At 35.8% G+C, this 14,686-nt stretch overlaps 1 protein-coding gene across 2 annotated transcripts in view; it reads left to right on the forward strand.

Moving 5' to 3' along the window:
• Positions 1-14,686, forward strand: part of MINDY3 (MINDY lysine 48 deubiquitinase 3) — a 93,714-nt gene that overhangs the window by 27,838 nt on the left and 51,190 nt on the right. For both annotated transcript variants that reach the window (XM_021696667.2, XM_021696668.2), the window contains exon 9: positions 12,647-12,717. In XM_021696667.2, the coding sequence (XP_021552342.1) occupies positions 12,647-12,717 (71 nt within the window). The remainder of the gene's footprint in view (positions 1-12,646; positions 12,718-14,686) is intronic.

Here is a 14,686-nt window from a genome sequence, read left to right on the forward strand (position 1 = left end):
TATCTCATCCCACCTGTCCCTGTCTTGGCTACTCCTCATAATTCTACAGCTCATAAGTCTTTCCACCTGGACTTTGGTGCATTGCTCTGGCTCTTGATACTAGTTATCATGGTCCTCCTTTCTCTTCATTCTGCAAATTCTTCTAAGACTCTCCTACTTTCAGACCCAGGCTGTTCTGTCTCCCTAGGCTTTTCCTCACCTATCCTCCCATAGGCTTTTTTTCTTGCTGTGAATTTGTTACTTTCCCCATCGAGTATTAGTCACTTATCCAAGTTTTGGTTCTTGATATGTACAAATTCATTCTTTTCTGTTGCTTGAAATATTAGCTTTGAAAGCTATTGTCTCGCTGTGAATTTTTTTTCAATATAGTTTAACTATCAAAACTAAGCAATGACTTTAAAGTACTTATCTTGGAAAAGAAAATAGGCAGGGCATATTTCTTTCATTTTCCCTTAATTGTTAGGAATGTTGACTTGAAGTTGAATTTGTTTTCAGTCACCAAACTTAAAAATCTGTATGTTATTCGGCATTTATTGGATGTTTTTCTGATCTGACAACATGGGAGGAGGTTGTGATATATGTAATATACAAAGAAAAAGTATAATTAAAGAGTTACTAGTTGTAAAATCCTTAGGCAAGCCACTTTACTTCTCCTAGCTTCAATTTACTTAGTTATAAAATATGGAGGTTTAATGCCTTCCTCAAAGGGATGTTATGAAGATTAAGATCATATTTCTAAAATGCCTCAACTGGCCCATAGGGAGAACTTAACTTTCCCTCAAAAGCACACACACCTAGTCTGGGGAATTAAGATCGTGCACACAAATAACTATAATGCAATGTGAAATGAAGCATGTTGAAACAAAGTATTACAGAGGCAGGAGAAAACTTCTACTGTGATTATGTTGGGGTAAACAGAAATACTTTAAGTAGGAGTTAACATTTTAATGGGGCGAGATGGAATGAGTGAGAGGGCATTTTGTGAAAAATTGCAGGTTGTGTTTAGGGGCTGGAGACAGATCAGACTAGCACCCTGGTTCTTAATCCTGACTACACCTGACCACTGGGGAGCTTAAAAATATGTCCATGCTATGGCCTCAGCCGAGAGTAAATAAATGTTAGGATCCCTAAGGGGTAGAACCTGGGCATAATAATTTTAAAATTACCCCAGGATGATTCTGATGTGCAGGCAGGTTTGAGGACCAGCAGATGAAAGCACTGGATCTGTGAAGGAGACTAGTAAGAGGAAGGATCATAAACGTGGGGCTGAGTAAGAACTCAGAGGATCTTGAATACTAAGAAGTTTACATTTTATTTTTTTTTTTAATTTTTTTTTTTAAAGATTTTTTTTTTTTTTTTTTTATTCATGAGAGACAGAGCGAGAGAGAAAGGCAGAGGGAGAAGCAGGCTCCCAAGGAGCAGGGAGCCCGATGCGGGACTCGATCCCAGGACCCTGAGATCATGACCTGAGCCGAAGGCAGACGCTTAACCATCTGAGCCACCCAGGCGCCCAGAAGTTTACATTTTAGATGGCAAGCATCAGGAAGACAGTCACTGAAGGCATTTGGAATAGAAGAAAAAAGAGCAACCAGTATTTATGTACTTTGTGCTAACCAGTATGTTTTTAGATATGTATCTTAACTTTGATAGATAGAAGGCGAGCCTCAGATGATTGAGTAATTTGCCTGGCGTCAAACAGCAGAGGCATAAACTGCTTTGGACCACACCCAAAGCCTGTGCTCATTCCACCATAGCACGTTCTGCCTCTGTGGGAGAGACTACAGGAAGGTAGAAGCTATAGAATTCAACTGATGAGATGCATGAGAGTAAAGTACAAATAACTAGTAGGTTTTCCGATAAAGCTTACTGAATAAATGAACACATGAAGAAACATGGCAAGCGGACTTGAAGTGTCTGTGGATCTTTTGGTGGCGGAAAAAACAGTCTTTGTCCTCAAGTATTTCATTTTCTTTGAAGAGCGGGTACAGCTACTGATGATGGTCAGGAGTACTCATCGTACAGCAGTGGTGAACATTTATTTAACAGTGCTAAGCACTGCTCTTAGTACCTAATTACTGTATTTTCCCCCCATTTACTCACTTCATTCTTAGAACTACTTTGTGAAGATCATAGAGGAAACTAAGGCACAGAGTGTTTAAGTATCTTGCTTCATTTCACACAGCTTAATAAATAGAGCTGAGATTTGAACAACCATAGTCTGAGTCCATGTAACAAGCATACTTAATCATTACGATAGGCTGCCTCTTATAGTACGTTTCACAGAATCGAGCGCAGTAATAAATATATAAGATGATGTGGGAAAAGTTTATCTTACTAAATTTCATACCGTGAGAGGTAGTTAGTTGCCTCATTTATGGAGAGAGACTGATTTTGAGAATTTAATCCAAAGATTCTTGTCCATGAAACAGAGTCAGTGAATGAACCATGCTGTATTTCTCATTCAAGGAGAATGAGGACTAAGAATAGGCTATGAATTTAGCAATTCACAAGGTCTTCACATTACAAGAACAACTGAGGTAGAAACCAGATCATAAGGAGTAAATATTTCAGCCATGTAAGCAAGGAAATTTTACTGGTGAAAGAGGGAAAGTGGAATTGATTCCCCAGGTGAAGAGATGGTGAATGTAGTTTTTGTTTTAAGGTATAGAAATCACTTAAATTGTTTGTTGGCCCGATGTTTATAGCAGCAATGTCCACAATAGCCAAACTGTGGAAAGAGCCAAGATGTCCATCGACAGATGAATGGATAAAGAAGATGTGGTATATATATACAATGGAATATTATGCAGCCATCAAAAGGAATGAGATCTTGCCATTTGCAACGATGTGGATGGAACTGGAGTGTTAACGCTGAGCGAAATAAGTCAATCAGAGAAAGACATCATATGACCTCACTGATACGAGGAATTCTTAATCTCAGGAAACAAACTGGGGGTTGCTTGAGTGGTGGGGAGTGGGAGGGATGGGGTGGCTGGGTGATCGACATTGGGGAGTGTATGTGCTATGGTGAGCACTGTGAATTGTGCAAGACTGTTGAATCACAGATCTGTACCTCTGAAACAAATAATATGTTAAAAAAAAAAAAAGATAGCAGGAGGGGAAGAATGAGGGGGGAAATCGGAGGTGGACACGAACCATGAGAGACGATGGACTCTGAAAAACAAACTGAGGGTTCTGGGGGGGCGGGTGGGAGGATGGGTTAGCCTGGTGATGGGTATTAAAGAGGGCATGTTCTGCATGGAGCACTGGGTGTTATACGCAAATAATGAATCATGGAACACTACATCAAAAACTAAGGATGTAATGTATGGTGATTAACATAAGATAATAAAAAATAAAAATAAAAATTTGTTTGTTGGCCAAGGGAAGGGAGCCACCTTTAATCAAAGTAAATGGGGTCAGGAGTAACATAACCTTGGAAAGATGCACAGTTCTTCTAAAATACGAAGAAAGAATGTGCTGAGAAAAGAAAAAGACATTTGAAGTGTGAAAGATTAAAATAGGGAGAACTTTGAAGTCGTCTGAGAATGAATGGACAGAGGTAAAGTTGGAGGCATAAAAGGAGAGAAAGAGTTTGAGTCCACTGCTTTAAGAAGGAGTGAAAAAATGGATCATGGGAGAGATTTTTAAAAGTGCAGTCAGCAGTAAGAGGTAGAGATGAGTTTACATAGAGTGATTTAGAGTGGATCCAACCGGTAAAGCTTATAGTTAGGCTTTTTCCTGGCAGTAAGCATCTATCTGGCAGTTGGAGAGGAAATGAATATTATATGTATCTAGGAAAATCCAAGAAGGAAATAGGGCATTTTTCTTGCCTTTAACTATTAAGGATATCAATGCTTGATCTGTCATATATTTATATATATATAAATATATATACATATATATATATAATATAACATACAATCAACATATTTTTCCTAGTTTGTCTTTTGCCTTTAGTTTGCTTATGGTGAACATGTATATTGTTACCATTTTTGACTGTTATAAACAAAAACTGCAGAGAACATTTTTGTATATAAATTTTTACATATTCAAATATTCCTATAGGATAGATTTCTAAAAGTAGAATGTGATAAAAATTTAGGCATCTGTTAATTTTTGTTACTAATAGCTTTATCAAGATAGAATTCACATACCACACGTGATACTATTTAAAATGTAAACTCCTTGGTATGTATGTATTTGAATTCTGTGGTTTTTAATATAGTCTTAGAGTTATGTAATCATCGCCAGATCAATATTAGAACATTTTTTTGTGCCCATTTGCAATCACTCCTCATAATCGCCTGCCCCTCAGCTCCTAGCAACAATTAATGTTTTCTGTCTCCATAGATTTGCCAAAACTGGGGATTTCTTATAAATAGTTCTATAGGTAGTTCTATAAGTAGTTCCATAAATAGAATCATATAATATCTGGTCTCCTGTGACTGGCTTCTTTTACTTGGGATGTTTTCAAGGTTCATCCATGTTTTAGCATAATACCAGCACTGTACTCCTTTTTATTGGTGAATAACATTCCATTGTGTAGAGAGACCATATTTTATGTATTCATTAGTCAATTGATGGGCATTCAGCGTGTTTCCACTTGGCTGTCCTGAATAATGTGGTTAGTTAGGAATATTTATGTAAGCTTTTGTGAGGATATATGTTTTAATTTTTCTTTGGTATCTATGAATGAAAATCCTGGGTCATATGCTAACTCATATATTTAATCTTTGAAGAACATTTGTAAAACTGATAGATAAAGCCAGATTACCTTCTAAAGTCTGCTTTACCAACTGCTAATGTATCAATTTGGCTTTTAACGATGTAGGGGGCTTCCTGTTTTTCTGTATCCTGGCCAATACTCAGAACCGTGCATCTTTATTATGTCATCTTACTGATAATTCACATTTCTGATTCCTCCTGAGCCTGTGCTTGATCATCTTTTTTGCGTGTTTGTCAGCTTTTAGTATTTCCTCTTCTGGGAATTGCTTCTTTCTAGCTTTTGGCATTTTGAAGGGAAAGGTTCTTGTCTTACTCGCAATTGCTAGGAACTCTTTATAAATTCTTTCTTTTTGTTTTAAAAATGTGTTGCAGATATTTTCCCTGAGCCTTTTCAAGTCCCTTAACTTTGTTAATGGTATCTTTTATCATACCCAAGTTTTTCATTTTTATAAAGATAAATCATTTCATCTTTTCTGTTATGGCTTCTGTTTTAATTTTTTTCTTGAATCAGTTTTGTATTTCTCCCACCACAATATTAAACTAATATTTCCTAGTATTCTCTTCAAATGATTTTATAGGCCTTGTTTTTAATGTTTAATTCTTAAATCCATTTGGATTATTTATTTGTGAGTGGTATGGTATAGAGATCTACTTTTTTACTTTTTCCCAAAGAATTGCCTAATATCCTAACTTGTCATTTCTCCACCTGACACACCTACTTGATCAAATAACAGATTTTCCCATATGTATGAAACACTCTTTGTACTCTTCTATTCCACTAATCTATTTGTGAGTTCTTTGCCAAAACTACCTTATTGCCTAGTTTTATGTTCTTTGATATTTGTCAGCACGTTTCCTACTATTATTATAATAAAAATATAATAATGTAAAATTATTATAGCCATTTTTACATTTTTTAGTCCCAATTGAACTTCTTTCAGCTTTTTAAGTTGCAGTTTTAAGAAATTTGTGAGAATTCGAATGAGTTATGTTAAATTTGTAGATTATTTTAAAGAAGTGCCATCTTTACAGTAGTAAGTCTTCCCATTTAGATTGGGCTTTTTTGTACCTTTTAATGAAAGTATATAGTGTTGATCATATAGGTTCTATAGTTCCCGAATCCATGTACTTTATTCTACCTCAACTGTTAAACTATCTTTTGCTTCTACGATAGAGTACACATAAACCTGCAGTAGAACTCATCACTTAATTTCATTTTTGCCCACACTCTAGTCTGTCACAGTGGCTAGTGGGATATTTTAAAAACTAAGTCAGATCATGACAGTTTCTCACTTAAAACCATTCAGTGACTGGCTTCCCCATGCACTTCGACTCTTTACGAAGGCTCTCAAAGCCTTTTTTGGTTTGGCCCCGGTCTACCTGCCATCTGTCTTTATTTTGTACTAATGCATGTCTTTTGAACAGAGATTTTCTTTGCTTTGTTTGCCTATAGATCGGTTTTTCGATGGTCTCTTTCCTACCTTTAAGGCATTCTGTTGTATTTGTGCGCTGTGTTATTGTATGTATTGTACATTTATTGTTTATGTTTATTTGATTATTTGAATGTTTTCTTCATTTTATGGGATTGAGTCAGCTCTTATCAATCAGAAACCCAGAGCTTGCTTTCTTTTTCCTTTTAATAGAAATCATTATCACAGTCCATCCAGGCTACAATTAAAAATTCATTGAACGTTGATGAACTTAGGATACTAAGAGAATCTAAACCGAAAATTAAGATCATTTTGATTTTAAGTAATATGAATTGCAATTAAGTGGCTAGTTGGTATACAAATTTGAAGTGTTTGGTTTATCAAAATTTGAGAAAGGGGCAGAAGTGCTTATTTTCTCTATATTTTATTACTCTAAAAGTTAATTAGCTGGAGCTAAGTTGCCAGATAAAATACAGGACTCCAAGCTAAATTTATTTGCAGATAAATCATTTTTAGTATAAGTATGTGCCATTCAACATTTGGAATATAGTTTTACTAAAAAAATTACTTGTTTTTTTATCAGAAGTTTAAATTTAACTGGGCGTCTTGTGTTTTTATTTGCTAAATTGGGCAACCCTAGCTATATGTCAACACTGTAGCAACCTGACTTCTTAGGAATATAACAACCAGTAAATGGGTTTGAAAAGCTTTTCACTTTCAAAAATAGATTCATAGGTTCATAGGTCAGATTGTTTATATTTATGCAATTTATATATCAGTGAGATAGCCAAATCTTTCTCAGTATCTTACTGCTTTTTAGTTTAGCTGTTCTAACATTCTTGCAAATAAGTCCATTCTTTTTAAATTTTTCTAACTACAGATTTTTTACCTTACTCAAGGACCCTGTATAATTTCATTCTAGCTTATTTTCCAACCATCAGAAACCTATGCTTGAAAAAAATTATGCCACTTGCTTTTATTTCTTTGTTCATGCTACGCCTTTTGCCAAAGACCTATATCCCTCCCATTTGTGCCTATGCAGTCCTTCACTGCCTGCTTCATATGCCATCCCTCCATGGATAGCCTCCTGATTCTCATGGCCGAAAGTGATGTATCTTTACCTCTGAGCATTTTGTTTTCATGGCACTTAACACATTCTACTTTGATACCTACTATTGGGGGGGATTTTTTTTAATTGTAGTAAGAACATTTAGCATGAGATCTACCCTCATAATGATTTTTTAAGTTAAGATACAGAATTAACTCTAAGCACAAAGTTGTACAGTAGATATCTAGAACTTACCTTACATGACTGCAACTTTGTTGAATAACAACTCCCCATTTCCCCCACCTTCTATCTCCTGGCAGCCATCATTCTGCTCTACTTCTTTGAATTTGACTATTTCGAATACCTCATCTAAGTGGAATCGTGCAGTATTTCTCCTTCTCTGACTTGTATATTTCACTTAGCATAGTATCCTGAAAGTTCATTCCTGTTGCCACATATGATAGGATTTCCTTCTTTTTTAAGCCTGAGTAATATTCCATCAGATGTATATACCACAATTTCCACATCCATCCATTCGTTGCTGGACTTTTAGGTTGTTTCAACATCTTAGCTGCTGTAAGTACTGCTGCAGTGAACATGAAAGTGCAGATATCTCTTTGGGTTTCTGATTTCAATTCTTTTGGATTGAATACCCAGAGGTGGAATGGCTCTGTCACAGTAGATGTATTTTAACTTTTTGAGGAACCTCCATACTGTTTTCCATAGTTGCTATACCATTTTACATTCCCACCAACAGTGTACAAGGGTTCCAATTTCTACATATCCTCACCAACAACTTATGATTTGTTTTTTTTGTTTTTTTTTTAATTTATTTATTTGATAGAAGCACAGCAAGAGAGGGAACACAAGCAGGGGGAGTGGGAGAGGGAGAAGCAGGCCTCCCGCCGAGCAGGGAGCCCGATGCGGGGCTCGATCTCAGGACCCTGGGATCATGACCTGAGCCAAAGGCAGACGCCCCAACTTATGATTTGTTTTGACTTTCTTTTTGATAATGGCCATCCTAACAGGTGTGAGGTGATACCTCTGTTGGGTTTTAATTTGCAACTCTTATGATTAGTGATGTTGAGCATCTTTTCATGAATTGTTGGCCATTTATATGTATTCTTTGAAGAAATGTCTCTTCATGTTCTTTGCCCAATTTTTAATTGGATTATTTGGGTTTTTGCAGCTGAGTTTTAAGAGTTCCTTATATATTTTGGTTGTTAACCCCTTATCAGATATATGGTTTGCAAAAAGGATCTTGTCTTGCTTCATCTTTGTAGTCCCTATTGGTAGCTTTGTATTCCTGCAATATGCAGCATTGTTTTTTTGTTTCTGTTTTTTTTTTTTTTTTTTTTCTCCCAATACTTGTTTTTTTTTTTTTTTTTTTTTTTTTTTTTTTTTTTCTCTCCCAATACTTGGCACTCAGGGTATGTTTCTTAAATAAATGCAGTGCAGTTATCTAGTTTCCAAGTCAGCATCAAATTTAAAAGGCCCAAGTGGGCCTTCCATAGATGCACTGACAGCAGTGAGAAGTGACAGCTGAAGTGGAAGAGAAGAAGAAAGAGAGGCAAACTGAGGAATATAAAACTTTGCATGTATATACGGTCTCACTGACTGAAGCAGATAGGGTTGATAGGGACTCAATGTGATTAATCTTAAATGCAAGGCTAAGAAAACAAAGTTAGAAAATTCTAAAATATAATGACACAATTATTAGGGTTTTCTGCAAATGTCTTAATAAGTCTTGAAGTCAATTTACAAGTCTTACATAAGTAAATTCTGTAAATTGTACTATGTGAGATTGGTATATCCTCACTACATTTACAACTTCGTAAACTCATAAATACTCCTAAGGACGCACATTAGCTACTAAAGATAAAAATTTTAAATATATATTCATTTTGTTTAAAGAAATAGTAATTTTTAAGTATTACCATTTAAACTACATGCCTAAATATGTGCTTACTGACCTAATCTGAATAATTCATTACCCAAGAATTATGAACAGCTAGTTTGCTAGAGTTGGTAGCATGATATTATTATAAACATACTGTTTCAGGTATTTGTTTAAAATTCCGAGGAAATAGATGTTGTAGTATCTAATCATAACACTAGGTGGTGATCTGATTTTAGAAATTAAAGTGTGGAAATGTTTCTCAACATATGTATTCTTTGAACTTGAAAACATTTAGTGCTTAAACCTCAGAAGGAAGAGGAAGGAAAAATTAGTAAGGTAATGGAGTATCATTTTTACCTATTAGGGTTGCTCACCCGCACTCCCTTTTTTTCCTTTGAATGCTATAATCCAGTGATTCACATGTTGTTTGGTTTCATGCCCTTGACACTTGTTTTTGTTTTGTTTTGGGTTTTGGTTTTTTGTGGGTTTTTTTCCGTGGGTTTGTTTTTGTTTTGTTTTGTTTTATTTATTTATTTATTTTGCTCTTGACACTTTTAAAAATGATAGAAGATCTTGGGGCACCTGGATGGCTCAGTCGGTTAAGCATCTGACTTGATTTTGGCTTAGGTCATGATTTCAGGGTCATGAGATCAAGCCCCATCAGGCTCCACACTGGGCATGGAACCTCCTTAAGATTCTCTCTCCCCTTCTGCCCTTCCCCCCCCAGGCTTTCTCTAAAAAAATTTAAAAAATAAATGATTCAAAATCCCAAAGAGCTTTTGCTTATATGAGTTATAACCAAATAATGTGCAGTATTTTTCTTCTTAAAAATTAAGACTGAGAAATTTAAAAAGATGTATTAACTCATTTTAAAATAACAATAATACACCCATTACTTGTTAATATAAATATTTGTAATAAGTAACTTTTCTAAAATGAGAAGAAAATTAGTAAGAAGAGTGACATTGTTTGTAAACCCCTTCAATGTCTAGGTTAAGGTTATTAGTGGACATATCTGTTTATAGATTCAATCTTTTGAGGTAGAACAAACATATCATTTGGCCTCTGGAAAACTTCACTCTACACTCATGAAAGCTTAAGAGAAAAAAGCAATTAATGTTTTTCTAATGGAAAGCATTTTGATTTCATGTAGTCTCTAAAAGGGTCTTGTGGACCCCTAAGAATCCTAAAACACAATTTGAGAACTATTGTTATACCTCCCAAGTACCTGTAAGAAGCTAGTGAAAAAATACAAACTATATATATAATTACATACACATTCTGTTAATTTTGGACTTGCAAATCCAAAAGGTTCAACAACCAGTTCTTAGCTTATACTGTCTGAATGTTGTTATTTAAGGATACATAGTATGACCAAGAGTTGATGATATTACATTAATTAGAAAAATACAATATCTTAATAGAAAAATGGACAAAACATGACCAGATGGTAAAAAGGAAACAAAGTTATAAATACATTGTATTTACAGTGGGCATAATTTTTAACCAGAAAAAAAATGCTTTTTTAGAAATATATATGGACCCAAATTACTATTACAGTTCCATTTAATTGTACGTTAGCTGAAAGCTAGTCTATAAAAGATTTGATTATCATTATAATTACATCTCTGTTGTGGAATAATCTATTCTTCATTTTCTGAGCTTTGTCTGTTCTTTATTATCCACATGCATGACCTCAATTCTCATCTCTGTGCTGATTCCCAAAGCTCTGTATCCAACCCTGACCTCTCTTCTGTGTTCCTGAGCCTTACTTCCAGTTGTGAATCCATCTCTAGCTAGAAGTCCTGAAGTGGTATGGAGAGAGAACACGACTTTGGTTTTAGACAAGCTGGGATGGAGAAAACTTCAGGACTTAATTTCCTTTACTTAACTTCCTTTTAGTTAATCACCATTTATTTCCTTTACTTAACTTCCTTTTAGTTAATCACCATTTATCAGGTTCCCCAGGCTAGAAACCTTTAAAGAAAGGTTTGACATATTCAAACATGAAATACATAACTTTTCATACTTTGTTGTTTCCTCCGCCTTGAATTTTCTTCATATTCTCTTCTTGGTGACCTGCAAATTCCTACATATGCTTAAAGATTCAACTCACATGTTGTCCCATTTGTTTTTTTCTTTTTTAAAGATTTATTTAGGGATGCCTGGGTAGCTCAATGGGTTATGCATCTGCCTTCGGCTCAGGTCTTGATCCCAGGGTCCTGGGATCAAGCCCCACATTGGGCTCTCTGCTCAGCGGGAAGCCTGCTTCTCCGTCTCCCTCTGTGATCTCTCTCACTCTTGCTCTCTCTCAAGTAAATAAAATCGTTATTAAAAATAGATTTACTTATTCATTTGAGAGAGAGCTGGAGGGGACAGGGAGGGGAGAGAGAGAGAATCCTCAAGCAGACTCCCCCGTGAGTGCAGAGCCCCATGTGGGGCTCAGTCCCTCAACCTATGAGATCATGACCTGAGCCAAAATTAAGAGTTGGACACTCAACCTACTGAGCCACCCAGGCCCCCCTCACAAAAGTTTTAACTTCTGTCTTTTCCATCTGAAAAATGATTTCACACTTAAAAAAACAAATTCCAATATACACCTTCCCTAATATAGTAAGCAGATGTTCTTTTATCACAAGATAAAGTGTATATGGGGCACCTGGGTGGCTCAGTTGGTTAAGGGTCGGTCTCTTGGTTTCGGCTCAGGTTGTGATCTCGGGGTCATGGACTCAGCCCAGGTACCCCCACCCCACCCCGCATCGGACTCTGTGATCAGCATGCAGGCTGCTTGAGATCCTCTCCCTGTCCCTCTGCCCCTACCCTCTCACAGGCATGCTCGCTCTTGCTCTATCTCAAATAAATAATTAAATCTTTTAAAATATATATATATATATATATACACAGTGTATACGTATATGTAAACAGAAAAAAGATACATTCTTTTCTTGTCTTGATAAACTTAGTCTTTGTAAGGCAGACACCTTGTTCCATTTGTCTTTATTTCCCAAATCTTAAGCACACTGTTTGTGTTTGTTTATAGGAGAAATGGATGGTATCAAATACCCGTGTTTTAAGTATTGTGCAAGTAGGTTCACTGCTATACAGTGATAAATCTTACAAATAAAGATTAGCATATTTATTTGTTTAAGTCAAAGTCCATTCAAGTTGGCTGTTTTGCCTGGATATTATTAAGTATCTCTTCTTTATTTTTGTAATTCCTTGGGTTTCAGAGGGGACAGTGTCTTCATTTTAAAAGTTAAAGTTGAATATAAGGTTTTATAAATATAGATACATTTAATGTACATCTGAAGCATCACATCACCCACCACAAACATGATCTAATGGTATTTTGTAATAAGTAGTAATATAATGATAATTTGATGGGAACACTTAACAATAAATAATGTGCTAGGTTTTAAAGTATACTTTTGGGGAAAAATAAAAATTTTGGTGTAAAATGTATATATGTATACATCTATATTTATATTAAGTAGTTTTCAGATTTATGTATGTTAATGCAGTACAAACTTTTTTTTGTAGAACTTCTTGGTATACATGAACAAGCTGCTGTAGGATTCTTAACATTAATGGAAGCTTTAAGATACTGTAAGGTAAGTTGATTTTTACAGTATTTTTCAATGTTTTTATTCACACCTCCACTGTTGTGGACAATATTTTCTCCTATGATGACATGTAGCTTACTGCTTTTACTATGTACTTCTCAGTTCTTTCCTGATCTCCTTTCCTAAACTGACAGGCATATTAAGGGTAGAATTAAGTTGGCTGATCATGCCAAGTTTCCTATTTGTGAGGTTTATTCCTTTTTGAGGTTAGAGAGCAGAGCCCAGTAAAAAACAGTTCATAAAAATAGACACACCATTATTGAAAATATATTTTTTGGTAAACCAGGGGAAGAGGATGTATTGTTTCTTCCTCATAATAGTATACTTCACGGAAACAACTGGTAATACTTACCAGGCAAAGAAAAAGAATTTGCTAGATGCCTGAAGTTTGAACTTTTGTCTTTTCCATCTGAAAAATGATTTCACACTTAAACAAATTCCAAGCATTTCACAGCATTAAATTCTTTAGCACATGGGCTAAGGTTAGGAACTGCCATGAACTTCTCATTTATTGATAAATATTTCATTGTTTTCCTGCATCATCTGAAATAACTATTGGATGTTCCAAATAGTTTTAAACGGGGTTCAAATCATTACACTTAATGAGATGGCCTGATTTTGGAGGAAGGAAGAAGTAGATCTAATTTTCTTTTCCATTTTAGAATGGTGGGTCCCTAGCAGTGGTTCAGGTGATGGTGATTTAGTAAAATAACGGTGTCTTGCCCTCTGTCTGTCTGTCTGTCTTTTAACTGGAAGTATTCCTCTTTCTTGACAATGCTTGGAAAGGAGTGATATGGGTATGATAATCAAATAGGTTTCATCCTGCCCTTATCCGTTAGTAGGGATCATATTGTATCACAGTAGTAACTCTTTTATTTTTGGTGACTTTAATTTACAAGCTAAAGCTATTCTGAAGTAGCGTGGCAACCAGAGCATCAGGCTGCATCCCGTTCTCCCAAGAAACACACACAAACATTCATCGATCCTAAAAGTGTGTGTGCATGCCTGGGTGCACGTGCACACACGTACAAATGATAACTACATAGAAGTGATGACTATGTTAATTAACTTGATTGTGGTGATCTTTTCACAGTGTATACATATACAAAAACATTAGTTGCACACTTTTAATATACACAGTGTTCGTATGTCAAAGATATTTGAATAAAGCTGTTTTTTATAAAGCGTGTGTGTGTTTTGCAGGAGGATCGGGTATGGAGATGATACACTGTGAAATCTTCACCGTCTGGCCTGTAACACCCTGATCTAGGTCCTGTCTATCCCTCTTCAGCTGCTTTGCCCTCTCCACTGCTGTGCTCTAGCCCTGCTGGTTTCCTGCCAGACTCTCAAACACACCCAAGCCCTTTCCTGCCTGATAACTTCATTCATAGTTGCTGTCATGTCTGCCTGGAATACTCCAGCTTGTAAATGGACAGCTCCCTCTCCCTTTCAGGTCCTACTTAAAGTGGTGCCTCAGAGACCTTTTCCTCAGCCATTCCTTCAGTGACTCTTTTTCACAATGTCCTAAGAATAATCACTCTGTAATGATCTTTTCTGTTTACTTATTTTTTTAATCTTGAATTTGCCTTTTTATTGTCATCCCCAGTGGATTATAGACTCTCTGAAGCCAGTGACGTTGTCTTTCTGGGTACATATACAGTGTTCAGTAAACATTTGTTGAATGAATGAATGAATGGCCAATTTCACCAGAATTGTAAGCTTTTCTAAATCATGTTTTTGCTTTTCTTTAGCTGTTAGGTAGAACAGGGGAATGCCTGTTTTCCTCCTTAGATGTTAGTGGGAAAACAGTAGTGGCTGTGTATTCTCCTATTACATATTGCTCTAGAGTTCTAGCAGTAACTGGTAGTTTATAAGATTTAAAGATTCTTTTAATGGCCGGACACAACACAGTGGTACTCAGATAGATGAAAGGCAGAACTCTCCGTTACTTTCACTT

The sequence above is a fragment of the Neomonachus schauinslandi genome, chromosome 5, assembly GCF_002201575.2.
Source record: "Neomonachus schauinslandi chromosome 5, ASM220157v2, whole genome shotgun sequence".
Lineage (NCBI taxonomy): Eukaryota > Metazoa > Chordata > Mammalia > Carnivora > Phocidae > Neomonachus > Neomonachus schauinslandi.